The sequence below is a fragment of the Sturnira hondurensis genome, unplaced genomic scaffold (assembly GCF_014824575.4).
Source record: "Sturnira hondurensis isolate 20B ecotype Veracruz unplaced genomic scaffold, ASM1482457v3 Scaffold0001221, whole genome shotgun sequence".
Taxonomy (NCBI): Eukaryota; Metazoa; Chordata; class Mammalia; order Chiroptera; family Phyllostomidae; genus Sturnira; species Sturnira hondurensis.
Genome location: NW_028073852.1, coordinates 702,666 through 729,505, shown reverse-complemented (window position 1 = coordinate 729,505; position 26,840 = coordinate 702,666). Strand labels below are relative to the sequence as shown.

At 64.1% G+C, this 26,840-nt stretch overlaps 1 protein-coding gene across 5 annotated transcripts; it reads left to right on the top strand.

Moving 5' to 3' along the window:
• The first annotated feature begins 517 nt into the window (after nucleotides 1-517).
• On the top strand, nucleotides 518-26,268 carry ASPSCR1 (ASPSCR1 tether for SLC2A4, UBX domain containing). Of its 5 annotated transcripts, none has more exons than XM_037068566.1 (16): nucleotides 518-542; nucleotides 4,867-4,922; nucleotides 7,728-7,842; nucleotides 9,331-9,431; nucleotides 13,078-13,135; nucleotides 13,884-13,957; nucleotides 14,141-14,594; nucleotides 21,228-21,367; nucleotides 21,521-21,602; nucleotides 21,866-21,932; nucleotides 22,510-22,572; nucleotides 22,956-23,008; nucleotides 25,497-25,548; nucleotides 25,760-25,829; nucleotides 25,921-26,096; nucleotides 26,178-26,268. In XM_037068566.1, the coding sequence occupies exons 3-16, from the start codon at nucleotides 7,801-7,803 to the stop codon at nucleotides 26,189-26,191; spliced, it is 1,446 nt and encodes a 481-aa protein (XP_036924461.1). In that variant the 5' UTR covers nucleotides 518-542; nucleotides 4,867-4,922; nucleotides 7,728-7,800; the 3' UTR covers nucleotides 26,192-26,268. The 5 variants fall into 5 exon arrangements, with proteins under 5 accessions (XP_036924461.1, XP_036924442.1, XP_036924435.1 ...); XM_037068547.1 differs by lacking the exon at nucleotides 518-542 and adding an exon at nucleotides 3,756-3,942 and having other exon boundaries at nucleotides 14,141-14,576; XM_037068540.1 differs by lacking the exon at nucleotides 518-542 and adding an exon at nucleotides 3,756-3,942.
• Nucleotides 26,269-26,840: the final 572 nt, after the last annotated feature.

Below are 26,840 nucleotides of genomic sequence, written 5' to 3'. Positions count from 1 at the left end.
TTGAGAATTTTTTAGAGGGAGGGGGAAGCATTTCTTTTTCTTTTTGCAGATTTAATTTATTAGGGTGGCATTGGTTCATAAAATTACACAGGTTTCAGGTGTACAGAACAGTGCGTGTTTCAATTCACGATTTTGCGACCATGTGTGTAGTGGTGGATTCAGGCAAGGACCGTGCACTGATAAACCTGTTGAGTAAATGGTTACTGGAAAAACACTGCATTTATGGCTTATTCACTCGACAGGGGACCTTGACCCTGCAGGAATCTGGCAGGCCACATATTTAGACTCCACGTGCCCGCCAACGGGACAGACTGACGTTTTTGACCTTCTGGTGTGCTGTCATCTGTGCTGTCCGCATGCCGTGGGCAGTTAACCCCAGGGCGGGGTCAGACAGATCCAACCAGCGGAAGATTCTCAAGGCAGCAGGTCTGAGCTCTTCAGAGATGCTGGAGAGGTGAAAGATTAAAACAAGTCTGAGGTGGGCGGGCTGAGGCCCGTTCAAGGGGTGTGAACTGATGACCGCCAATCAGTGTGACCACCAGGTCGGAAGGGCCACTGGGGACAAGGGAGGTTCTAATGAGGGCTGTGTATTGGGTATTGGGTAGTGTTCTTGTATCTGCGGCTGTTTGTTGGGTGTAGGGATGGGTTACGGCTCGCGTCGGAGAAGGTCCTTATTGTGCTTGGTGCTTGGAGGGAAGGGCCTGGACCTCTTCAAGGGCCGAGCAAGTAGAAATACACACACAAACGGAGACGCAGAAAGGGAAACGCGTGTGACAGCGTGTTGGCACTGGGTGCCTCTCCGTGCAGGTGCGGGGATGAGCTGAAACGCTGGGGGTTGTTGTATTAAATGCTAGCTTGTTTTTAGGTGTTATGCCTTAACTGAAAATTTATTTATTTTTTTTATTTTTTATTTTTATTTTTATTTTTAAATATTTTATTTATTTATCTTTAGAGGGGAAGGGAAGGAAAGGAGAGAGGGAGAGAAACATCAATGTATGGTTGCTTCTCATGCATCCCCTGCTGGGAACTGGCCCCTGCTGGGAACTGGCCTGCAACCCAGGCATGTGCCCTGACTGGGAATCGAACCGCGATCGTGTGGTTCGCAGGCCCGTGCTCAATCCACTGAGCTACACCAGCCAGGGCTTTAACTGAAAATTTAAAAATATTTTATTTATTTACTTTTAGAAAGAGGGGAAATAAGGGAGAAAGAGAGGGAGAGGAACATCAATGTTTGTGAGACACATCAACCTGTTGCCTCTGGCACGCCCCCTCCTGGGGACCCAGCCAGCAACCCAGGCATGTGCCCTGACTGGGAATTGAACTGGTGGCTCCTGGGTTCATGGGGTGGTGCTCAATCCACTGTGCCACACCAACCAGGGCACCTATTTGAAGTTTTTATTGTCATGACTGTGGAGTCACAGAGTCACATGCAGAGCGATACTGTGTACTTCGTCCGCTTTCCACATGACAGGAACATTTGGCAAAACTTCACTACAATTGCACCACCAGGCTGGGATGCGGAGATGGTGCGCCACCTTCTTCCAGTTTTCCTGGTCACTGGGGCCCAGCTGTGTGTCCCAGGAGGGTGGGCGTGTCAGACCCTGAGCGGCTCCATTGACACCAGGTCCCTGGCCTTGTCCTCCTGCATTTGCTTCACTCCCTCCCCCCAACCGCCCCCCCCAGCACAAGCATCAGGTGGCCCTTCTTTATCCTGTTTTTAGACGGGCCCTTATCCTTGAGCTGGATGAGTGGGACCCTGCAGTGTGCGCAGCTTTCTGGACGGCGTCGTGGCTGGCAGGCTTCCCGGGTGCTGCCTCCCTGCACTCTGCTCACCCCCAGTGCTGGCTGAGGGGGTGCTGGCCCCCTCTCCCCCCTCCGTGGGGATGGACCACAGGATGTTCACCTGCTCACCGCCCGAGCACATCTGCACTTATTGCAGTGTGGGGCTGTTACAAATAGAGCTGCTAGGAACACTAATGTAGGGATTGTAATTTTGTTAAGATACTAGATTTGCAAAGAAAAATACGAACCTCGGGGCCCCCAGCTAGGCTTCCCTTTACAGCCTTGCAAACCTGCCGGAGATGACCTGTGACCCCGCAGTCCCCTCTGTGGCCCCTGCTGTGATCACATTCTGGACTCTGGGCACCTCAGGCCTGGAATGGAGCCCCAGGCAAGGGTGCCAAGTTGCAGGGGAGGCTGGGGGAGGCAAGCCCAGAGAGGCAACCTTCCCATGAGAGTGAACGCATGGCCCCAGCTTGCAGGTTCTGACCGGAGGCAAACTGGCCACAAGGCCAGTGAGTGCCCTTCCTTCGGTGGTGGGATGGGGGTTTTGGTATGTCCTGCCACCTGAATTTTTGGCCCTGGCCTAAAATAAACCTCTGTCCAAAGGGGACCCCAAGGGATCTTCTGGGTGTTTCCTGTCTCTGGAGGTTTGTCCAGCTTCGGGTCCAGCACTCCCATGTCCCCCCATGGCGCTTAGAGGTCATCTCTGGAGTTTGCTTGTTGTCGCAGGCACCTCATGGGGTCCCAGCCTGGCTTCATTGGCTCCGGCCCAGCCCTGCCTCTCCTGCTTCCCCCTGCCCGTGTGCCTGCTGCCACCGGGGAAGCAGAAAGAGGCGGCCGTGCCCTCGGGGGAGCGAGTGTTGTCTGTCTCCTCTGGAAGGGCCACTCCTCCGGCAGATGTCTGCCGAGCACCCGCCCTGTGCCAGGCTCCACTTCTGCGTGTCAGTGTGGCGCAGGCCAGGCGGACCGGCCAGCCAGGGTGGAGACAGACAGTAAACAAGCGAGCGGACACGGAAGGCCTGTCCCCGTGCAGATGAGGCCCGAGGAAGCCCCCACAGGCTGCCGAGCTGGAGGGGTGCAGGGGGTGCAGGGGGGCTTGACTGCCACAGAGCTGCCCATGGGGTCCTGACGGGTTGAAATACGGGGTTGGAAAGCTGGACCAGGCACTAGTCAGAAATGCCCCAAGGGTGTCTTCTCCAAGGCCCCGTGTGCCCACCTAGGCACAGATGGGACCCACGGGAGCCAGTAGAAGTGGACAGGTCCAGGCAATGGCAGGGAGGGGCAGGCAGGTTGGCGGGTGGTGTCTCTGAGCCAGCGGAGGCCTGGATGGTCAGTAAAGGGGCTTGACCAGGTGTCGCCACAGTGTTCCGACGTGAATTTCAAACACGTACAAGGGTGTCTGTTGGTCAGTATGCTTATGAGGAGGATGTGCCACCTACAGGAAGGCGGGCCGGTGTCCACACAGGAGGGCCGATAAGATCCCATACATGCCTCCTCCCCAGCTTCCACAGACGCGTTCTCCCCGAGGGTTTAGCTGCCGCTGGAGTGAGCCTGACATCGACAGTGTAGGACGCTCATCTCTGACTTTTGCTGAATCTGCTCTCCCCATTTAGGGCTGTCTCTTTCACACCACCCCTGGGACAAAGATAGTCGAAGGGGACTGGGAACATGGGGGAAAGAACAGAGGCAGGGGGTCGGGCGCTGCACTGGAGGGGCCACGATCGCAGGGCACATGGGACCCAGGACAGGCCGGAGCGCAGTAGCCGGGAGTCCAGGCCTCGGGGAGCTTGCGTCCCGCACAGCCTTCCTCTTCTTGCCGTCCGGGCCAAGCAGCGATGCGAGCGCAGCCCCGTGGACTGTTTGGGTGAGCTTGGCGCTCCAGTCCCCACCACAGCCAGGACAGGGGGGCGGGGCCCGGGCGTGTCCGGAAGCGCACGCCGGCCCCGCCCCAGGCCCCGCCCCAGGCCCCGCCCCGCGGCCGCGTGGCCGTCTGTCTGGGCTGTTGCCGATAAAGTTGTTTGAAGCTGAGCCGGCGGCGGCGGGTCACGTGAGCGGAACATGGCGGCCCCGGCCGGCGGTGGGGGCTCCGCGGTGTCCGTGCTGGCCCCAAACGGGCGGCGCCACACGGTGAAGGTGACGCCAAGCACCGTGCTCCTGCAGGTGCGGCTGCGGGTGGCGGACAGGGAACGACGGGTGGGGGGCGAGGGCCGGGGCGCTGGGCCGGCTCCCGCGGTTGGCTCGGGGGGGGCGGGGCGGGGCCGGGGCGGGGCCCGATACGCCCAATGGGCGGCCTCCTGGCAGTAGGGCCCGCCCACTTCCGTGCTTGGTTCCTGTACTCCCGGGTCCCTGTGTGTTTGGGGCTGGGATCAGGCTGGCGGGGGTCGGCACGTCTGCACAGCTCGCCGAGTCCGCGGCGCGCCCGAGCTAGCCTCCCGGGTCCCCAGCCCGTGTCCCCATCCCAGCGCGTCCCCTAGCCGGTGTTCGCCTGGCTGGGTGTGCCGGCTTTTGTGCCTGGAAACTAACTTGCTGAGTCAGTTGCTGCTCTTGCGTCCGGCAGCTGGTTGACTCCGAATCCAACACATCAGAAATGTTTATTGGGCCCTGCTGTGTAGGGGACAGTGCGCATACCAGGGTCTGCCGGGAGGAGCCCCCAGGGTGGGGTGGAGGGGCCTCTGCATGCAGGACCCGCTTGAGCTGGCAGTGTGGTGTTGGCTCTTTGGGAGGAGGGTGAAGCGCTGCAGGAAGGGGGGCCGGGTTTGGACTTTGTTCTCTCTGAGTGGGGGAGGGGTCTGGAGCTTGTGTAGGAAGATGTCCTGTGATGGCCTATTGGGGGCTGGCCTGGGGACTGTCCAGCAGAGCTGGGGAGACAAGTCAGGCCCACCGAGGAGAGGACAGTGAACAGGAGGTCATGGATGAGGCACATGGAGCTGTGGAGGGGTTAGGCTCTCACGTGGCTTTACTAGGCTTTGCCCAGCAGAGCCAACCAGCCCTCTGGGAGACCTCCTGCTGCCTCAGTGCCACCGTGCCTGCCAGCCGTGCCACCAGGCCAGCACAGCGGCTCACGTCCTCTCATCTCACCCCCAGGTTTTGGAGGACACGTGCCGGCGGCAGGACTTCAACCCCAGGGAATACGATCTGAAGTGAGTTGGCTCTGGCCAGGCTGCGGTCCTCGTCCACCCCCCTCCCCAAGCTGCAGAAGCCTGTCCTCTAAGTTCTGGGCGCCGGGAGGCCCTCTCAAGGTGTTGCAGGGCTGGCTCTCCTGAGGTTTAGGGGAGGGCCCTCCTGCCTGATCAGCCTCCTGGTGGCTCCGGACATCCCTTGGCTTGCAGCCACGTCACCTACACCCCTGCCTTCTCCTGACATGGCCTTCTCCTTGTCTGTTATGCCTCTTCTCTCTTTCAAAAGCACCTGCCCTGATCCAGGATGACATAATCTCAAGATCCTTAACTCAGTCACATCTGCAAAGTTCCTCTGTCCAGATGAGGTCACTGCCATGAGTTGTGGGGTTAGGATGTGGGCGGATCTTTATAGGGGCTGCCATCCAACCTGCTGTGCAGGGCTGTGGTGCACTTCGCTGTGCGATTCCTGGGGCTCTGGGGGCGCTAGGAAGTGGTCTCGGGGAAGTGGGGAGAGGCCTGCACCTTGGGTGACGCAGTGGCTCCTTAGCCCCGCTGCCTGCCGGGGTCTCTGCCTGTGGGCACTGTCCAGAGGGGGCATTGGCTAATTCCCAAGGGTCTGAAACAGGAAAGGACTGGCGCCCATGGTGGCTGTGGGCCTCTGTTTCACAGTAGGTGTGTTTCCCGGCAGTGGGATGCCTTTACACTGTGGCTGTCCTCACTCGGGGGTCAGAGAGGAGCCCGGGACGTGGGGGTCTGCTTTCCGGAGCCTCCCCGTGCTGTGTCACGCACAGGGCTCTGAGCAGAGGACATTCTAAGTGGCTGCACCCTCTCACCACTCCAGCTCCCTGCCTGACTGCTAAGAACCCAGGGCCCCTGTGCTGGGCTGGGTCGTCCCCTGGCTCCCTGTCACAGAGCCGCATGCCTGCCTGAACCCTTGCCTGGTGCCCGTCCCCCTGCTGATGGCGCACAGCTGGCCCCTGAGGAGCAAGCTCTGCACCGCACAGTCCGCCTCTGCGGGTGTTTTCTGTGAATACCAGTACCGTTTCCCTTCATGTTGGGAGTTTGTGGGTGTGGACCGCCGTCCACCCTGATCTGCCCCGCTTCACAGGAGGGACTTGAGTGTCCTCGGATCTTGGTGTCTGGGGGCCCTGGAGCTGGTCCCTGTCAGACGCGGAGGGGCGACTGTAGCTAAGGTTTTGGAGAGTCAAAATCTGTGCACGGGGGTTTTTGACTGCGCTGAGCCCCACCCCTGTGGTGTTCAAGGGTCAGCTGTGGTTTGTTTGCGAAGCCGGCCTTGCCAGGAAGGGCCCCTCCCCCGCCTCTGGCCCTGGTTCCTCTGTGGGTCCAACATCCCATCCTACACTGGGTGTTGAAGTTGTGACGCAAGTCTCTGGCCTGGTGTCAGAACGCCTTTCACACTTCCGAAGGCCTGTGCCTTATAAGCTCCCAAGGTCAGAAGACCGTGTTGCTCCCAGCGGTGTGCTGGCCTGTAGGCCACCGGCCACCACTCTGTTCCCATTTCACACAGTCTTGCCAGTGCCCTAGTTTTCCCTAAACTTCGTTAGAAATAGAGCTCAGGTCTGACTGGTGAGTGCTGTAGGTCCCCTTGTTCACGCGCACTGTGATTCGCTCTCTGTGTCCCTTGCGTTCGAGGCCACAGGGTGCTGGGGCTTTGCCAGGCACCATGCGCAGAGCTTTTCTCCGACCCGGTGGTCTGAAGGGTGGACGACGGCGGTTCTTGTGGGGGTCCTGAGAGCTGTGGGGCTTGGGAGGAGAGGGGCCAGGGTCAGGAAGGCTCTGAGGCCGCCTGGCCTGACCCCCACCCTGGCCCACAGTTGAGGCAGAGAGTCTGCCCACCGTCCTGCCTCTCACTTCTCCTCTCGGGAGCCCATGTGGCCTGTAGCCGACGTGCGCCCCAAGGTTGGTGGCCCCAGCTCTGGCTTTGGCCACCTGTTGGCTCTTCTCACCCGAGTCTCTCATTGTGAAGTGGGAGGAGCATGGCCCACTAGCTGCGACCCACGGGCGTGCCAGGGCCCTGGGGTTCCCTCCTGTCCCCAGGTGGCTCTTGTCCTGACTCATCTGACCTCTTTGTCCCACCTGGTCCTTTTGAGGCCCCAGCCTCCCTGTTGTCTGGGGGCCCACACTGGACCCACTGTGCTCGCTTGGGAGACCTGAAGTTGCCAGATCCCTGTGCAATGGTTCCCAAGTGCCGGACATGGGCAGAGAGACCGAGGATCCCTCTGGGGTGGAGGGCCTGGCTTTGTAAGCTGGGGATGGGCATCTCCACCCATGTTCCGGGATCCCCGCTGCTGCCAGCCTGGCTCTCAGGAGGGGTGGTCAGGCCGGCCATTCTGTCTGCGGTTCTCCAGAGCACAGGAGGCAAACACAAGGCCCACGGGCCAAATCCAGCCCTCCACCTGGTTTTATCCAGCCCCGCACCTTGTTTCTACCCGATGGCAGCAATGAGCTCCTTGCCCCTAGTTGAGGAGTAGTTACATTTATACAGTCCTAAAACTACATTTGGCCCTTCGAAGGCATCCGGGAGGCTGATGTGGTCCCCGGTGAAGGTGAGTTTGACACCCCTGCTCCAGAGTCCTTGCCTCCTGTCTGCGGCAAAGCCCTGGTCAGGTGGCTTCTCCTGTCTTGCGCTGCCCTCCTGCAGTCTGAGCTGGCCTGCTGCTGGCTCTTTCCTCTGGAAGGCACGCCGTGGCCAGGAGCACACACTGGCATGTGCCGGTTCTGTGGACCCCGGGCTGAGGTGCTGCCGACAGCACCGCCGGCCGTGCTGGGCCTTGAGGCAGCTGTGGGCTGTGCCCTGCGTTGCAGGTTTCAGAGGACCGTGCTCGACCTCTCCCTGCAGTGGAGGTTCGCCAACCTGCCCAATAACGCCAAGCTGGAGATGGTGCCCGCGTCCCGCAGCCGCGAGGGGCCTGAGAACACGGTAGGTGCCCAGGGCGAGGCCGCTCCTGGCCCCTTCAGCAGACTGTGGGCTTCAGGGCGCCGCACAGGCCGGGCAGCTGGAGGCTGGGCAGGGTGTGTCCTGCATGCAGACCGCCTTCCCTGGGTCAGGCAGGGCCACTTCCCACGCTGGTGGTTGGGGTGGGCGTTTTTCCTTGGTGCTGGGTCACTGTTAGGGGTTCGTTGTTCCGCTGCCACCTCAGCAGGTGGCAGTGGCGCCCAGCCCCACACTTCGGCTCACAGGAGTTGTCACGCATGTCAGAGCCCTCAGAGCTCGGGGAGGCCGTGGGGCAGCCTCCTCCGTCCAGGCCCCCAGCCATCCGCTGGATCAGCATCGAGGGGTTCCAGAGATCAGGAGGCCAGCCGTGGGGCACGCCCCCTCGTGCCCACCGGCCCTCGCCCACGGGACTGCGGTGCCACCTGTGCCCCCAGGGAGATGGCGCCACTGCCCGGTGAGGGACGAGGAGGCTGGACTCCCCACGGCCCGCCCGCAGTGGGGCCGAGGGCGCTGACCACAGTTCTCAGCCTCGTGGAGCGAACCCTGGCGTCCCTTGCCGGGGTCGGGAGATGCCTTTCCTGTTAGGCAGCCCCCCCTCCCTTTGGGGACTTCACACGAATGTGCCCTTGAAGAGGACGCCCTTGGCAGGGACAGCAGACCTCACTTCGACTTAGAGAAAGCTGCAGCCCCAGCTGGGTACCCGGCGGGTTGAAGTGTCGTGCCAGCGTGCCAAGGTTGCAGGTTCGTTCCCCGGTCAGGGCACATGCTGGACTCAACCAACGAGTGCGTGAGTGAGTGGACAACAGATTGCTGCTTCTCTCTCTCTCTCCAAATTTTTAAAGAGATGTATTTGTTTCTTTATTTTTAGAGAGAGGGGAGGGAGGGAGAGAAAAATCTATTGGTTGCCTCTTGCTCGTCCCCAACCAGGGACTTGGCTGCAACCCAAGCATGTGTCCTGACTGGGAATCGAACCAGCGACTTTTCATTTTGCAGGTTGGCACTCAGTCCACTGAGCCTCATGAGCCAGAGCTCAGATACAATTTTTTAAAAGATCTAGAAAGGAGAAACAGGCCGGGCCCCAGCGGGTGGGCCAGGGGGTGTTGAGGTTGGCCACAGCCCCTAGGGCAGCGAGTTCCGGTGCGCCATCGCTCGGTGGGGGGTCCTGAAAGGAGTTTTCCCTCTTCGGGCCAGGTTTTAGACTTGGGGCCTGATTTTGGGACACAGTTATTACAAGCGGGCTAACATGCAGAAACATTGCATCCGATAATGTGAAAAAGTTCATGAAATGCAGTGTATTTGGTGTTTCTGGCTGCACAACCAAGTGCCCCCAAACCTGGCAGGTTGAGGCGCAGCAGCGCACAGAGTGTGCAGAGGGGCAGCACCGGCCTGCCATTTTTCCCCCCTGCCCCAGCACCCCCCACGACCCTGGGGGCAGGGGCAGCGCTGCCTCCCCTCAGTCCCGCTGTCCCCCAGGTCCGCATCGCTCTGCAGCTGGACGATGGCTCCAGGTTGCAGGACACTTTCTGTTCGGGCCAGACGCTCTGGGAGCTTCTCAGCCATTTTGCAGAGACCAGGTGAGTGTTGGGGGTGGGCTGCAGCCGTGCCTACCCCTGCTGTGGGGACGCCACGGACCTGGTGCAAGGACTGGCCAGCAGTGGGGGCCGCCTGTTCATCAGCTGTGCCGGCAGATGCTGGTCACAGGTAGCGCGTCTTTGCAACTGGCTTTGGGCCAGCCGGCCTTGTGGGGGACCCGAGAGGCCCCAGCAGTGATGGGAAAAGTGGGTGATGGGCCCCTCAGCTGACCCGTGTTTGAGGTGTGAAGCCCTGACCGTGAGGGTGGCCCAGGTTTGAAAAGGAAGTTCCTCTTCACAGTGATGGTGTGAGTCAGTTTCTGCCTGGAGAAACAGGAGCCTTCCCACTTCAGGGAAGGGACAGAGGGGGTGTCAGGCTGTGCCTCACATGGGTGGAGTAAACCACAGGCAGGATGTGGCTCCACAGGATGAGATTGCCCTCCTGGGAAGGGCCGGGAAGTCCTCAGTTGCTGGGGCAGGGACCCAGGGTGCCGGCCACAGCCACCCGGGGACACCCTGCTGCAGAGTTAGTGAGAGCCCCAAGTGGGGAGAGCCTGTTCACTGCAGGGGCCTGCTCCCTCAGGTGTGGGCGGGAAGAGCCCGGTGAGGACTCACTTGGGGGACACCTGTGGTTCGTTAGAGCCCTGCAGACAGGCTAGGCTGCTTTCTGAGTGGTGCTCAGGGCACAGTTTAGGGACCAGCAGGGATGCAGAGATGGCTCTGGGTGGGGGGAGCAGGTGATGGCAGGAGGTGGCCAGGGAGTGCTTAGGAAGCAAGAGGTCCCTCGGCCTGCGGGCTGGGCAGCTATGTGGATGTGAGTTATTAGTGACCCAGGAGTGCTGTCCCAACCCACTGCAGCCTCGCTTTCTTGCTTGTGAGTTGGTCATACGTCTCCCCAGAAACCCTCAGCACCGGCTCCCCGGCTTGCTCTGCAGCCTGGTTATGTGGGGGCTGCTCATGTGGGTGCCCCGGGTCCACCCACGTGCAGACAGCAGAGGTCTGTACACCCCCCGGTTCCTCCCCAAGAGGAAGTTCTAGCCGCAGAATTGCTGGGCCAACAGTGAGAGGTGTCCCTAAGTTTCAGTCCCAGAAGCTCCGAGCTCAGCCTTTCCTTGGAAGCTGCTGTTTGGCAGAGCTCACTGACTGCAAAGTAGGCTCCCGTGGGGGTGGGCTGGCGGCGTCAGGCCTGAGGCCATGGCCAGGTGCCCAGCTGGCTGGTGGGGCTGTGCTGGGGTTGGGAAGGGGCTGGTCCGCTGCCTGCCACTGCAGGGACCCTGCTGGTGGGGGACAGGGGCCCTGGGATTTTTGGATCCCCACAGGGTGGGACATTCGAGGAGCTGGCTTTTCTCACTGAGTTTTGGGGGAAGAGGCCAGTGCCCCGGAGCCAGTGGCACGCAGGTCTTGGCGGGCGCCGTTGGAGAGGGGCCGCCCACCTGACGGGCCGCACGTGCGGGCTGCGAGGAGGGAGCTGAGAGTTCTCTGATGTCCACAGTCAAGGCGAGCAGAGACACCGGCAGCTAATCTCAGGGATTCCATTAGCTTGGCTCGGTATGTCCAGAATGTCACTCTGTAAACACGTCATTATAGGAAAAATAGGTATTTTTATGCACTGTTTGTGGTAGGAGACCTTGGAAATCCACAGTTGTTTCACCTGGAGCAGGCGCCCCCTGTGGGTGAGGATTGGCTCTTGTGGTTCTGGCCTGGGTGGTGTGCTGCTGCCACTCACTCGGTCAGGCCAGGACAGGTGGACCGAAGGGGCTCTGGACACTTGGTCTGCCCCCGGCCGTCCCCGGGAGGCGGGTAGTCGCCCGCACCTGTGGGGACAGCAGGCGGTAGAGCGTCAGCATCCCTTCAGCCCCGCTTGGCCGTCCCCACTGCCCTCGCCCAACCAGGGTGCTCATCTGGCTGGCCAGTGGGGCAAGACCATGGTGGCACCGTCCCACCGGGCCGGGCCAGGGGCCATCTGGGGAGGGCGGCAGGCGGGCACCCTGTGAAGCTCCGCACAACACCCTGGGCTGGGGTCCCGCCTGAGTCCAGCGAACAGGGCTCCTCAGAAGCCCGGCTCAGCCCCTCAGACGTGTGGGATGATAGCAAGGCTGCCAGTGAGGGCAGCCCCTCGACCAGCTGCAGTGTCTCCGGGCCACCGGGCTGCTGTGCAGGCCGGGCTGTCTGCTAATTGGCCGGGCGGTCTGGAAGTGATTGCGGCCACCCCGCCCGCCCTCGCGTGTGCACAGGCGTCGCCCGCAGACCCGCTGGGAACCCGATCCCTCTGGAGAAGCTGCACATCAAAGCTGGGCAGGCGTTTGATGTCCAGAGGCCTCGGAGGGCAGGAGGCAAGCAGCTCCCGGCCCTGTTTGTGGTTTGTGGTCCCGCTGGCACTGGGTCCGGGGGAAGGGTTGCAATGGGCCGTCGCTCTGGCAAGTTGGGGGCTCGTGCTTTCATGAAGGCCCGGGGTCCCTGGGTCCTGGGGAGCCAGGCCCAGGCCCTGACCCACTGTTGCTGGGGTCTCCTATTTCTTGGGGTGACTTCGGGTCCAGGGCAGGGGCAGGGCTCACCTCCCCCCGGAGCCCCATGGCCGGCTCTGGACCGTGGGTCCCAGCTCGGTGCGCCGTGCGCAAGCAAAAGCTAAACACAAACGACAGAAGGGGCGGAACCCATGCCAGAGCCATGCAGAGGGTGCAGCCAGGGCCGCAGGCAGCCCGGGCCCCTGCCGCCACTGTTCCCCCGCAGCTTGGCTCCTCCCGCCCGGCCAAATCCACATGGGCCTGAGCTGCGAGGCATGGTAACAGGGCAGTGCAGCCGTGCTTCCAGGGGCTGCTCTGACCCACCCTGGGGTTTGGTGCCGTGTCCACGGTACTTCCTGCCCCTTGTGAGTACCTGCCTGTGGTGCTTACAACCCCTGGGGCTGTGGGTCTCGGACACCGGGGCACTGGGGTCCCCACCCCTGCCCAGCCGTCCATCTCACTTTTCTTTCTTTTTTTTTTTTAAATATAATTTTTATTTAATTCTTGTTCAAGTACAGGTTTCTGTCTTATATTCCCAACCCTGCCCGCCCCCCACCCTCGCTTTTCTTATTTATTGGTGATGGGGATGTCGGAGGCCCTGGAGAGCGTTCTGTGTGGCCCTTTCCTGCGTGACCATGTAGAGGTCTGGACATGGTCACACTGCCCCTCAGCCCTCTCATCCTGGGTGCCGGTTGCAGGTGCTGGCCTAGCAGGAGGCCCCTGGGGAGAACGGCCCTGTCTGTCCCAGCACTGCCCATGGGTCTGGGCTGAGGGTTAGTGGCCTCGAGGACCTGTCCTGAGGGTCACTTAGTGGATTCAGGCCCCAAGGCACTGCTGGGCTCAGCGACCTTCCTGGAGGGTGGCCCAGGTCTTGGCCCCTGGGCCTCTCTCTTGATTGACCCTGGGCACACTCGTCAGAGACCCAGGGCTTGTCTAGGAGGTAGCAGCTGCTGCTTCCCCCTGCTCTGTGTCTTCCCTGCACTCCAAGCTCAGGTGCCGAGGCCAGCGGGAGACACCAGGCCGTGTGCTGATGGCCCACAGCGGGGCCTCAGGGGGTGGAAGGGTGCCGGGTGCCTCCCTGAGAGCACGGCGTCCCGCACGTGTGAGGCCTGCCCGTGACGTGTCTCCCCCCCCCCCCCCCGCAGGGCGTGTCTGGAGCAGCCCTGGGAGGCCAGCCCCGTCTGCGTGTACATGAGGGACGAGGTAGGCGCTGGGGCCCCACCCGCCTGGCCGGCCCGGTTTCCATGCTGGAAAGCGCACTCTTCCTGGCCGCCTTCAAAGCAGCAGGCGGCTGCTCAGAGCGCGGTGTGTTCCGTGGAAAGAGCCGGGCCCCGGCCCTGGCCGCCCCAGAGCCGCCCTCAGCGCCCTGTTTGTTTTCTCAGCCTCTCTCAAAGCCCAAGAGCCACAAAAGTGGTTTCATTTTAATAAATATTTGCTTTGCTTCGTTTTGATCTTTTTCAAAACCGAGGGCAGCATGGTGCAGGTCCTGCCTGGCAGAGGCCCTGCCTGTCCCCGCCCGCCTGCCTGTGACGGGGACCCTCCTGGCTCACAGGGGCTTTTTGTTTGGACCTGGCTGAGTGCCCTTTCTTGGCCTGGGGTGGTCACTGTCCCCGAGGGGCCCTGGGAGGCCCTGGTGTGGGTGAGATACACCCACCAGGGCTGTGAGGGGAAGGGGTTCTCAGGCTTCTAGAGGGAGGGACCTGGGGGGACATGTCCTCCCCTGGAGAAGGTGAATGCCTGGGCCCAAATTAGGGCCATCGTGGTCACTGCAGCCTTCAGGGGGCTGGTCACTTGGCCAGGTGTGGCTGACCCAGGCCCGAGCCTGTCGACCCAGGCTTCCGGTGCTGGCCAGGCCGCGTCAGCACCCAGGCAGAGGGGGTGTGGCTGTGGGCAGGGCCAGTGAGGGGCTGGGGGGTGGCTGGGGCCCACCTGTCTCATCTCCCCCATGCAGGTGACTGGCAGAGCCGCCCTACAGAGCACGACACTGCAGTCCTTGGGCCTCACTGGGGGTAGCGCCATCCTCAGGTCAGGTGGGGCCTTGGGGCCCTTGTGTTGTGGGGAAACGGGGTGTCAAAGGACAGGGGCAGGCGGCTGGGGCCCTCCCCCACCCCCCAGGGCCACCGCTGAAGCCCCAAGGGCGGGGTGCAGGGTGGGTGCCGTGGACACTGGGACCTGTGTGCTGAACTTCACTCTCGTCTGGGCCCCCAGGTTTGCCATGCGGCCGCGCGACTCCGCCCTTGGGCTGGAGCCTGGGGTCTCCTGGAGCAGAAGTCCAGCAAGCTCGGCTGCCTCCCTGTCATCCCAGCAGGGGGCCAGCAGCCCCCTGCTTCCCTGGGACTCCCAGGGGCTCAGCCAGGGCGATGTGAGCCGGCAGGACGGAGCGGCCACCGCGGGGGCTGGCCATGTGGACAGCCTGGGCCCGAAGCCAGCAGACACCCGGGGAAAGCCAGCCTCTAAGGAGCCCTCACCAGCCCCCTTTGTGCCTTTCTCAGGGTGGGGGCAGCGCCTGGGGGGTCCCTGCGGGTCTGCACGGAGTCCACCGTCACCGTCAGCCAGACTGCCCAAGTCCTTCTCCAGCCCTGGGGGCCCCTCCAAGCCGAAGAAGTCAAGGCCCCCGCTGGAGCCAGAGCCAGAGCCGGAGCCGGAGCCGGAGCCGGAGCTGGTAAGTGGTGAGCTGGGCCTGGGGGCCTTCCTCCTAACCATGCCTCACTTGTGGGCCTGGGGGCCTGGGGGCCCCAGGGAAGCGTCCTCCCGGTTTGGTTCTGTCTCCAGGCGACCTCGTGCGGCGCCATTTCAGATGCAGTGTGATGAGTATCGGCAGACTCCGGTGCCCAGTGGCCCTGCCCTCCCCCGTGGGTGTGGGCACGCCGAGCACTCTGGTCCTGGCTGGTGCTGCGGAGTGCCGCCCTCTGCCCATGCGGGTGGCTTTGCTGTGAAGGGGGCCTAGGCCACGTTCACACCGGAGCCGCAGGTCCCCACAGCTGTCCACCGTCTGTGGGTTGGCCGGGGTGCGTGTTGCCCAGACCCGAGCAGAGGGTGGAGGAGCGAGGCTCTACACAAGCCGGTGTGGGGCATTGGGTGTCCAGCAGGGACGTCTTTGCGTGGAAGCCTGTGCTCGCTGCTGGCCCTGCAGCTTGCAGGCCTGTGACGAAGTGGCCGAGCCTGTGGGCCTGGCCGCCATCAGGGCGTGTCAGGCCAGCTCCGCAGCAGCACTTGGCTGGCCCTGGGTTGGGTTGGCTCAGTCTTCCGGCACCTCTGGCTTAATCGGTGCTCACTGGTCCCTGGGTCTCACACCCACCTGCACCGGCCCCCTCCCCAACTGACCGGAGGCGCCCTGCATGTGGGCCATGCCGAGGGGGTGGGAACGGGTAAGGGAGCACGCTCTGCAGAGCCGTGGGACCCTCAGGGCACCAGGGGCACCGCCCCCACAGCCACTACTGGTCCTCTGTGGGTCTGGCTGGTCCTGCCCTGGCCAGAGCTCCCTAGAGGAGGACAGGCAGGGGCTGCCCCTGAGACCGGTTCTCTCCCCCGTGGTGATGCCGGAGTCTCCCCTGGAGCACCTCTGGGACTTCCTGGAGCTGGGGCTCCGGGACAGGAGCTGTGTGTTCCCAAAGTGCCCCCCGGCCTCTTTGGGAAGACGTCCACGCAGCGTGGTCGTTGTCGGCCTGGGGTTGGGGGCCTCTCCACTGGACTGCTTCCTCAGAGGCTCAGAGACCCCCATCTGTTATCAGTGAGGGCTCACTTAGATTGCCCAGGTGTTGCCCCCTGGGTCGTCCACGAGTCCCACTCAGCAGGCCTCTGCTCAGCCTCTGGCTTGTGGCTGCCTCTAAGCATTGCGAACACTGAGAGAGAGACCTTTCCCCAATGCTGGCCAGCTGGGCCACTCGCTGTCCCCTTTGCAGCCCCCAAAGCTGCAGGTGTGGGTGGGCGTCGCCGTGGGACGCTGCTGCCGTCTCGGCCCAGTGCTCAGGTCCCCTGCACCCACACGGTGCACTCACCCGCACCCTTGCCCACGATGCTGCTGGATGGGGAAGGTCCCACCGCTGGCTTCCCTTCCCAGACCGCCTTGCCAGGGGGCAGGGTCACTGCTTCGGAGTGGCAGGACACTTGCTTGGAACAGGCCCCGGTGGCTGGGGGCCTGGCTCAGGTCCTGGGTTGCTGTCACTCATCTCTGGTGTCACTTCCAGCAGCTTCTGGTTTCCGCTGAGGTTCCTGCAGTCGCCCCAGCTCTGTCAACCCTTTTCTTTTTTCTCGGCTCGACTTCACTGAGCAGCACCGGCTTCGGTGGGCACCCCTGTCTCGACCCCATCCTGCGGAGGGCAGCCTGCAGCTTCTCTGGAGGGTGGGGTGGGCTGTGAAAAGCTTTTACTGAGTTGAGTTTTTACTCTTTATGAGAATTTTTCTTTGCTTGAGCTGTATGAACTGTGTGTTCTACACCGAGACCCTTCGGTGCCTTTGTGTGGTGGGGCTGGGGCAGCCCTTGCCCGGCCATCCCCCCATTCCCCGGGCCGGCCCCATTCAGGGCGCCCCTTTCTGGCCGCGCTGTCGGTCATGGGAACTCACGCGTCAGTTTGGAAGCCGGTGTGTCCGAAAGTGAGACTGACCAAGGGGCTCATGGGGCTGACGCCACCCACCCGCCTGTCCCCTCTGGAGCCCCTTCCTAATTCTGCCTCCAGGTCACCCGCCTGGGGAGGCTGGAGGGCGGGGGAGCCTGCACCTGCCTCGGGGGCTCAGCTGTGGGGAGGAGCCCTGCAGAGGCCAGGTGGCTAGACTTGCTCCTCGTGCACCGCGTTGGTGCCCCTTGCCAAGTGGACGGCGGGGGGCCTGGGGGCCAAAGCAGTCCTGAGTTCCTTGAATGTTTATCCTGGGGGGTGGGGTGCCTCAGCCCTCTGGGCGTGCTGCTGGCTTCCACGCTGACCTCTAGGCCAGGTTAGAAACTGGCGGGCGTCCCCAGTCCCAGTCTGTCACCTGGGTCCGGAATCTGTGGCCGGAATCAGGCCAATGTGGTTGGTTGAATGGGTGCTGGGGGGCTGGACTCCTTCCAGGCCTGCTCTTCCCAGGGGCCTCTGGGTTTGGGGCAGGCATGGCAGCCAGGCTAGCTGCCTTTTTCTCCCAACCTGAAGGTGCAGAGGTTATAGGAAGTGGGCCCTGGCTTGCCGCATGTCTTGGGAACCTGTTGATGGCCCCGTGGGCATCCGGGGGTGGCCTGGGCTTGTGCCCCCCCCGTAGGTGGGTGCTGTTGGGCACAGGACCCCAGTGCCTCGCCAGTGCTGACCCTGGGCCCCAGGCAGGCGGGGTCTGCCTTTGATCTGGGGCCCTGCAGCTGCTGGTGGAGCATCCCCCGCCCGCCTCGTGCCTCCTGTCACTAACAGCCACACACCCAGAGGGCTGGCCGGCCACATGGTGTCTGCTTTGTGTCCCTTTTCAGTGCTGGGGGAGGGGAGAAGGGAGCAGAACGGAACTTTGGGGGAACTTCAAAGGTGCACTTCAGGAATCAAAAGGAGCTCCCAAGTTCCCCATTAACGTCCTGCCTGCGTGTGGTTTTGGGGTTTAAATAAAGAGTCGAAAGAGACAGGATAAAATGTAGGCAGGTCCTCGGCAGAGGCCCAGGGTGGTTTACAGACCCTGCCTTTGATGTCGGAACATTAATTATTAGAAGGTAGTTTAACTGGCCATCAGAACGGGCTCAGGGAGAAGCTGGGCTGCCGGGCGGCCCCTGGCCTGTCCTTTGAAGTCCTTCCCCCGCCGAGAGGCGCTCCCTGCTCTGTGCACGCAGGCGGCCATCCCAGCGGGCGCCCCCTCACAGCTGGCACGGGGTCCCTGATCCAAAGTCCCAGTCCCTTGGGCAGGACAGGCGCTGACAGTGGCCTCCCCACCCAGTCCCCGCCCTCCAAAGACCTGGGCTGGAGCACTTCCTCAGTCCGTCACCCTGTCCCCTGTCTGGGGCAGGTGCCAGCCTTCTTTTGCTCATCCTGTTCCCGTGACAGGCTGGGGCTGGGAGGTGCCCAGCTGCCGCCTCCTCAGCCTGGTGCTGGCCCGTGAGGCCCCTCCAGAGCCCCATCTCCTGCAGGCCCAGGGCCCAGTGTGCCTCCATCAAAACACTCACTGGGGTCTGTTGGCGTACAGGGCAGCAGTTTCTGAAGCCTGGTGATGGGCAGGTGCCCTCCAGCCACCCGTCCTGCTGGGTCTCCGCTGGGATGGGCCTCGGGGAGTGACAGATGCCCTGCCTGCCGGTGCAGTGCTGCACACACAGACCCCCGTCCTGACCGGGCCTGAGGGGCTCTCTGCAGGACCCGTGCCCCTAGGGTAGCTGTCGGGCATGGGGGCGAGGAGACCCTGACCTGACCTCAGTCCTCAGTGGGGCACCCAGCCTCCCAGCATGCGGGCGTCGCTGCCACGGCCCAGTGTTGCCCCTCCTGAAGAACCGAGCTGTCCTTCTGCTGGGGAGGGCGGGCGGCCTGCCCCTGGCGGGACTGGGGCCTGCGCCTCTGCGAGCCCCGAGCTGAGGCCACAGCCTCCAGGCCGTCCCACCCTCTCGGACTGCGGCTGCATCCGCCCTCCAGGGGCGGCTGGCTCCAGGGGCGGCTGGGGAGGTTTGGCCAGCGGCCCTGCAAAGTGACTAGGTTCCGCTCCAAGCCTCAAGGGGAAGCGCTTTGCATTCCCCGTTACCCAGACCATTGTCAGGGGACAGCCCGACTGCGAGGGCGGGATGGAGGGGGGCCGGGGGCCCTCACAAGGGAGCCGGGAAATCTGGGCTGAGGTCACCCCCAGACAGTTTCCACATTCTTTCTCCGGGTGTCATCGCGTCCTGGAAAATTACTGTCAAGAAGATGAAGCCTCGGCGACCACTTCTGACACGAGGGCACGCCGTGCGCCCAAGCGGGTTCCCAGCCACTTGTGTGGCGGCTGCTGGAGTGTGTCTGCTGGCAGTGGGGGGGCCATCGGGCCCTCGCCTCGGCCAGGTGCCAGCCCCCTGTCCCCTCCACGTCCAGCCAGCTGTGCCTGCCGCCTCACCGAGCTCATGCCTTGCTCCCTTCAGGCCCCCTCCGGGGCCCTTTGCTGAAGGCACTGGTGGCCGTCTGCAGCTGGCCGCCAGTCACTGGGTCCCTACCTTTAAATGGCCTGGGTGTCAGTCCAGCCTTGGTCCAGAGCAGGCCCGTCGCCCAGAGCTTCCCGTGAACGTCAGCCGAGGGGGGTGCTCCTGTCCCTCTTACTTGCCTCCTGGGCCACTGGCCACTGTCATCTAGTGGCCAACAGCTGTCACCAGTGGGGTGACACAGTGGTCTCAGTGGAGGCGCCTCCACTGAGTGGACCTGCGTATCTAGGCTGCAGAGGTCAGCTGTCAGCAGTGCGGAGAAGGTTCTGGGCTCTCGTTGAGAGCCTGCGACCCACCAGTGGCCCTGGACACCCCTGTGAGGTTCAGCTTGGGGTCCCTTGCTGGACCCCAGGGCCTGGCCCTCGGCTGGCACGTAGGAACTCACTCCTGGTGGGGAAGGCTCAGGTACCTCTCGTCCCTCGTGGTGGGCACCTGTGGCCCCTTGCCTGAGTCTTGTCTAGGTCCATCCAGAACCCTCTGTAAACCTGCCTCCGATGTGAGCCCTGCGCAACATCTGCCCGTTACCAGGGAGAGCAGCCGAGGCCAGGCTGTGGCCCTGGCAGTGCCAGGTGCGTGGGGAGCTAGCCCCGGCCGCCCTTCGCCCCCCCTTGAGGGGGTGCTCTCTCCTCGGAAGCCCAGGGCGAAGGCATGGAGCCTCATGGTTTCTTTCTCCTTGTCCCTGTTTGGTGGCATGGTGACATTTCGTGTCGGCTCAGGCACCCATGTTATACCCGTCGGTGAGTTCTGGTGGGCCAGGGCCTGCCTGAGGCCAAGAGTATCAGCAGCCCCAGGACTCTGCTGTCCTTGGGAGTGCTGGGAGGATGGCGAGGCCGTGTCACCAGGCCAGGGCCCACCAGCGTGGCCGGCTCGGCATGTCGCCCAGGTCTGCGTTCTTGGGGCGAGTCGTGGGGGGCCTCTTCCTAGAGCTCCCAGCATGGCACATGCCTGTCCTGCCCTGGCACCTCCCCCCAGGGAGCCGGGGCGCTCTCAGCCCTGCAGGAATGCAGGCGCCGTGGCTGTGGGGGGCGGCCGGCGCCGGGTGTCTTGTCCCAGAAAGCTGTGGCGTGGACCGCCTGAGGCAGCTGCAGGGAGGTTGTGGCTTTGAAGGGACAGCCCCCAGGGGCCTCGGTCAGCCTTTCCTGGTCACTGTGCCTCGGTACTCCAAGGGCAGAGGGGCTTCTCCATGAACCCAAAGCCCTGCCCCTGGGAGAGCACCAGAGAGGGGTGTCACAGCGGTGCGCCTGGTGACTGCAGGGGCCAGCCAGACTGCAGGCTGGCGGGGGGGGGGGGGGGCAGCTCTGGAGACACCTGGCAGGTGCGCGGAGGGAGCAGGTCCTCGAGTGCTGCGCAGCTTGGGCCTGCTCATCCCAGGGCCGTGGCCTGGCCTTGAGCGCTGGTGGGGCTGCACGAAGGCCGCGGGAAGGGATGACCTGGGAAGTGTGTCCCCAGAGGCTGCCCAGCCTGCCTGGTCCTGTGGGAGAGACTGGGGGTGCGGTTGCCTTGCTGAGGGGAGAGGCTGGGGCCCTTCTGGGGCAGGGGGTGGCTTCCTCAGAAGCCCCTCCCTCAATGGGTGGACACCTCCCCAAGCTGTTCCTTGGGCGGCACAGACCTCAGAGGGCCCTTGCTCACCGCAGCTGCCCACCCAGAGGCATTGAATGCAGAGTGGGCCCTGCCTTGTAATTTCTACCAACCTCGCTGCCAATTAGGAGTGACGCTGTCCCTTCCTGTGTCCCCAGGGTGGGCAGACGCAGGGCCAGGCCGCCCCCCGGGGAGGGGAGGTGGGGTCAGCCCGGCTGTGGGGCCAGTGGTCAGCAGGTTTTTGCTGAACCTCTAATTTGGGGGCTGCCATTCTCCCCACCCCTCTCTGGGAGTCCCTGACGTGGCCTCGGCCAGAGCCCTGCTCCCTGAGCCCCGGGGACCCAGGTGGCAGACATCACCCATGGGGAAAGGAAGTGAGCAAGGAGCTGCCATTCACCCCAGTGCCTGAGTTCCCCTAGCAGGGGCTGAGCTGAGACCTTAGGGCCAGGGTCCGGGGAGTGAGGGTCCCACGTCAGCACTGCAAAGCAGGTAGCCATGAGCGGGCATCCCTTCCTGGCCAGACCTGGGCCTGGCCTCGGGTGGACAGATGGGGCCCAGGCTCAGCTCCCGGGTTTGCAGTGGCCGGGTGCTGGACCCCCTCAGCTGTGCCCCTTCCCACAGCCGGCGGCCCGGGATGCTGTGGTGTGCCACCCTGACCGGGAGGAGCTGCCGCAGGCCCGGCCGGCAGAGCTGCCCGATGAGTTCTTCGAGGTGACCGTGGACGATGTGCGGAGGCGCTTGGCCCAGCTCAAGAGTGAGCGGTGGGTGTGCGCCTTGCCCCATGGGCGTCCCCTGCTCCTACCCCAGGCCTCAGGCACCTACACCCATGGCAGCACCATGGGGTGGGGGCCGGTCGGGCTCCCAGGATGCTCCCCTCCGGGGGAGACCCGGGCCCTCACCCACCCTCTTCACAGGAAGCGCCTGGAGGAAGCCCCCTTGGTGACCAAGGCCTTCAGGGAGGCCCAGACGAAGGAGAAGCTGGAGCGATACCCTAAGGTACCAGTGGGGCAGGGGCCTGTGCTCCCCGTGCCCCTGCCCCTGCCCCACCTCGGTCGGCCAAGGGCTGGTCGGCCTGAGCTCCTGAGGGAGCAGAGGTCACTGTCTTCGAAAACCCACCTGGCGGGCGCTCGATAGGGCCTCACACCCAGCCCCCTGGGCGGGGTCAGCAGACCCCAGGAGATACTGGCACTTCCCCCAGCCCCTGCCCCACCCCTAAGGTGAGGCCTGGCCAGTGCTGACACCTGGGCTTGTCTCCCCAGGTAGCCCTGAGGGTGCTATTCCCCGACCGCCACATCCTGCAAGGCTTCTTCCGCCCCAGTGAGACAGGTAGGAAGGCACTTCGCCGGGGCATCCGGGGCTCCTGGGGCCCCTCAGGGCCTCTCCTGGCTCACCTGGCTCCCCTAGTGCTGCGGCCACCTGGCCCCTGGGCTCTGAGCAGTGGCTGTTTTCGGGTGGCAGGTGGCGTCTCTGAACCACAGGGCATGTGGGGGGCGGTGGGGGCCAGGCTGGCTGGCGCCACATGCTTGTTGGGCCCCCCTGTCCCGGACAGAGGCCCCCAGACAGTCCCTGGCCTGGGGCTGCCCCTCACCTGTGTCCCCGACTCTGGGTGAGAAGCAAAAAGAAAGTCCATTCTTTGGGGGAGGGGGGGTCCTGGGGTGGCCCGTGCCAGGTGCAGCTGTGGTCTTGGGCAGGGACCAGCTCCTACTCCCACCCTCAGGGCTGGGTCCGGCCCATGTGCCAGATGCCCGAGATCAAGGAGGCCAGGCTGCTCAGGGCTGGTGGCAGGACTCCAAGGCCACTTGTGCAGAGGTCGGCCGGCCCACGGAGGGCCAGCAGCTGGGACGTGCCCGGTGGGCGCCCTGCTGCCTGCCAAGCCCCTGCTCACCCTGTCCTTCCTCCTCAGTGGGAGACCTGCGGGACTTTGTGAGGAGCCACCTGGGGGACCCCGAGCTGCCCTTCCACCTGTGTGAGTGCCACCCCCAGCCCAGTCAGCACACCCCTCCCCTGGGCTCTGTCCCCAGAGACAGGGCTGTGGGCAGGTGGCTGGTATCCGAGGCCACATCTGGAGCTCAGAGCGAGTGGTGGCCTTTGTCCCGACCCGGTGCCCCTCGGCCCTCAGCTTCCAGCCTGGTCCCCCAGCCTGCAGGAGCTGTGGGGGTGGTGAGTGTGGGGGTCCCCATAGGGCTTCTGCTCCAGGTTGTCCCCTCGCCAACCAAGCCTCTCACAGGAGTTTGCCACAGCAGACAGCTGAGGCTGCAGGCCCTGGGCCCATCTCCCTGGGGAGTGGGAGGGCGGGGAGGGGGGGGCGGTGCGGGGCAAGGCCTTTCTAAGGCAGTGATCTCTCCACAGTCATCACTCCTCCTAAAACCACCCTGGACGACCATACACTCACCCTCTTCCAGGTACTGACTGCCTGGCCTGGGGGAGGGCTGCTGGGGCCACCCTGCAGGGCGAGGCCAGTGTTGGAGTGTGATGTTTTGGTGACTTGCACTCGGGACTGGAGGGTGCGGGGAGCCTCTGAGGCTGGCCCTGGGGCTTTCCAGCCTCCCCGCTTTCTGCCCAGAGTGGGTGGGCTCTGGGTCTGGGCAAGCAGGGACCCACAGGCAGGGCAGCTGGGCAGTTCCTGAAGGGTTAAGGGTCAGAGCCCTCCCTGCAGGGGGCCTGCTGCCCAGGAGTTCCCTGCGGAGCCAGCTGCAGGGCAGCTGCAGCCCTGGCTCAAGGGTCTGCTGGCTGCCTGCTACCCTGCCCCCGCCTCCCTTTGCTGGGCCCTGGGTTCTGGCGGCTGCTCTGTTGCTCCGCCGACACCCCTGTTGGCTCCGGAGCCCCCAGGGAGGGCGAGAGCGCGGAACGTTGATCTGGGCCTCCCTCCAGAGCCCGGAGGGGTGGCCCGTCCTTTCGCCTGGGAGGGCCTCCCCGGCCCTGGGCCTAATGGTTCCCTCTTCAAAGCCTCCTCCGATATTTTAATTGCTAACAGAGGCCAGCCCTCGTTAAGTGGCCCGCAGGCCCTGCGAGGTCTGAGTTGGGGCTGCCGGTTGTGGGGAGAAGGGATGAGACCAGGCAGAAAGCTGGATGTTCACCAAAGAATGGAGTCGAGGCGGACGGGAGCTGGGCCTGGGCCGCCTGGGCCCCCGGAGGCCCCAGGCCTCTGCCCACACCTCCCCCCAGCCAGCCTGCTGACCCACACTGGGCTTGGAGGTGTTGTGGGAGGGAGGGGGTCGGCTTCCAGACCCCCCCATGAGGTGCCTTGGGTCCTGCCTTCCCTGCCCACTCTGCCCCTGGCTACCAGCAGCCGGCTCCTTTCATCGTCAGCTCGGCCTGGAGCCACGGGGCCTCCACGGGGTGGCGGCCCGCCCGGGACCAGAGCTGGCAGGGCTCAGGGAAGGAAGCCCCCGCCCGCCCTCAGTGAGCAGTGCGGAAGCCTCGGCTTTCATGTCCCTGGCTGGCTGCACTCTGGCTGCGGGCCATCCAGGAGGCTGCCCGGGGGCCTGCCCTGTGTCCCAGAGGATGGCAGCCCTTGGTGGGTGTAGGGGACAGCAGCCTAGCCTAGGGGCAGCCTGCTGTGGGCCTCCTGGTGGCCTGTGCCGTTTGCTCCGCACTGTCTGGTTGGGTCCCCAGGACGCAGGCCAGTGGGGGGCTCTTTCCCGGCTTCCAGCCCAGCAGCCCCCAGAGGGCCCAGCCTCAGCAGGTGGGCTTGGATCGTGTGGGTGTGCTGTGAGGGTGGTCCCATGAGGCAGGGTCTGGCCACATCAGGAAGGGCGGGGCGCTGCCTCCCCGTGCTCCCTGCCCCCTGGCCAGCCCCTGACCCAGGCCCCAGAGCAGTGCCCCCTCCCACGAGATGCTGATCCCAGGCATCTCAGTGGGGGTCTCAGAGCATCGTGGTCCTCACCTGTCACTCGCCCATGGCTGTGGTCACAGCACTCCCAGGCCTGTCCTCGATGCTTCTCTGGATAACACCCCCACCTTAATGCTGGGAGCAGGGTCAGGGAGGCGAGTGCACTGCATGCAGGTTGAGGAGTCTCCGCCAGCTTTGGGGCTGCGGCCACCGTCCTCCATAGAGGTCGTCAGGGGCGGGTGTCAGGTTTGACGCTGGGGCTCTGCACCACAGCCCAGCCTCCCACCACAGGGGGCCTCTCAGGACACACCCACCTGTGCAGGTGGGGTCAGTCCCTGCTGCCACTCCCCAGATGGGACTTACTGCGGGGAGGTGCCTGGGTACAGGGCCTACCTGGAGGGGGGTGCTTCACGCCGGCCCACTCAGCAGACCGGGTTGTAGCTTTCAGGGTCTCAGCGAGCATCCTCACAGGTGGCAGACATGGGCCAGCTGCAGGTCCCTCAAAGCTGGTCCCCAACCAGCTGCTCCTACTGGGTCTGGGCTCCCCCCCTCAGCCTGAGGGTGGCCCACCTGACCACCCCTACAGACCCCAAGCTCTGTACTTTAGGCAACATGGCTGGGGGGAGGGGAGCCCAGGGCACCCTTGGGAAGGGTTGGCAGCTGCCCTGGCCTCCTGGGCCCCCCAGTGCCCCCTCCCTGCACCCCCACCTATCAGTCTGACCTGCTGTAGTCTGCTGGGGGTGGGGGCATCCAGGCCTAGCACTGCCTTCAGTGTTCATTGCATCCTGGACCGGGCAGTGGTGGATGGATGACCAGGCCAGTGCACAGGGGACAAGAGTTTCCTCACTAGCTGGTGCTTGGGGCTGGACCCTGGGGGCTGTGCTCAGACACCCAGCCTGGCTGGCTCAGGGCCTGGTGCCAGAAGAGGGGCAGGAGCTCCTGGGGGCTGAGCACCCACACTGCTGGGAGGGACTGGCGTGCCCCTGCAGTGCAATCCCCCCTGCTGGGCCCCACCCACAGTGCCCACCAGGCCCTGAGCCCCTCTGCCCACCCTGCAGGCAGAGCTCTTCCCTGCCGCCCTGGTGCACTTTGGAGCCGAGGAACCTGCAGGTGAGTGGGGCCCTTGCTCACCACCAGTCCCAGGCCCTGGAGCTGCCTCTGGGTCTGGAAGGGAACCTGCGGCCTGACCCCCTACCCCCCATACATGGCTCCCTGGGGTTTCGGGACAGCCACCTGCCCAGGCCTTGCCCCCTGCCAGAGCACAGTGGTGGGTGGTCCCCTTCTTCCACCATGGCCTGAGGATGGGCTGGGCCTCCCACAGGCCTCTACCTGGACCCCAAGCTGCTGGAACACACCATTGCCCCGTCTGCAGCTGACACACTGGTGGCCAGGTGAGGGCTGGAGGCAGGGGAGCGTGCCCGGGGGTGGGAGCGTCCACGACTGCCAAGCCTGCAACCCTCTGCCTCGGACTCCTACCCCCAGGTGCATGTCCAGGGCCGCTGCCCCCCAACCCCCGCTGCCAGTCCTGGACCCTGCGCCCCCGGAGCCAGAGGCAGCTGCCCAGGACGGTGCCATGGGGCCCCCTGAGCCCGGCCCTGGGCCGGCCCAGCCCTCGAGGAGGGACCTGGGCAAAGTGCCCAAGTGGCTGAAGCTGCCAGGTGCCGTGGGGGTGGCCGGGCTGGGAGGGGCTGCTGGGCAGGGGTCTGGGCCCCAGGTCATCCTAGCCTGTCTCCCTGCAGCCAGCAAGAGGTGAGAGCTGCCAGCCAGAAGTTTCTGTCCTGTGGCAAGAGGCCCCTCCCCACCCTGATGCAAATAAAGACTGGAGCACCCCCGAGTCCCTCTGGTCCTCCTCCTCCTCCTCCCAGGAAGAGCTTGCAGGCCTTGGCCCTGCTGCCCCCCCCCCCCCCAGCACTCCCTGGTGAGGCCTCCAGCCACTCCCAACCCTGGGACCGGCCAGCCCTGCAGCCTGGCAGGACCTCATTCTCGTTAATGAGGGTATAGGTGTCCCCCCTTTGCTTTCACCTGACACCATTAATTACCCTCCTCCTGGGAACACATGGGGGACAAAGGCCTCCAGGCATAGCCAGCCCTGCCTGCAGGCACCCCGGCCCCTGGCCCCTGGCAGGCAAGGCTTGAGGAAATGGCCTCCACCCGGAGGGCAGGCTGGCTGGCAGGGCCGGTCCCGGGGTTACCCGCCTGCCCCCCCCCCCATCCGAGGTACTTCAAAGTGGCTGTGGGGCACGGCTCTGGCACTTGTCGCCAGCCTCTCCCCTCAGGTCTAATGACTTCCACATGCTCCCAGCGCTTTGAAGCCCGGAGACTCCCTGAGGGGGTGGGGAGAGGAAGGTGGGGGCAGAGGCGGGGAGAGGGTGCAGGAAGGGCCCTCGGGGCCAAGTTAGGGG

Coding starts and splice junctions, on each gene's coding strand:
- ASPSCR1 (XM_037068540.1), top strand. CDS start 3,841: ATGGCGGCCCCGGCCGGCGGTGGGGGCTCCGCGGTGTCCGTGCTGGCC. Junction 22,573..22,955: donor CGAGCTGCCCTTCCACCTGT/GTGAGTGCCACC, acceptor ATCTCTCCACAG/TCATCACTCCTCCTAAAACC. Junction 23,009..25,496: donor ATACACTCACCCTCTTCCAG/GTACTGACTGCC, acceptor CCCACCCTGCAG/GCAGAGCTCTTCCCTGCCGC.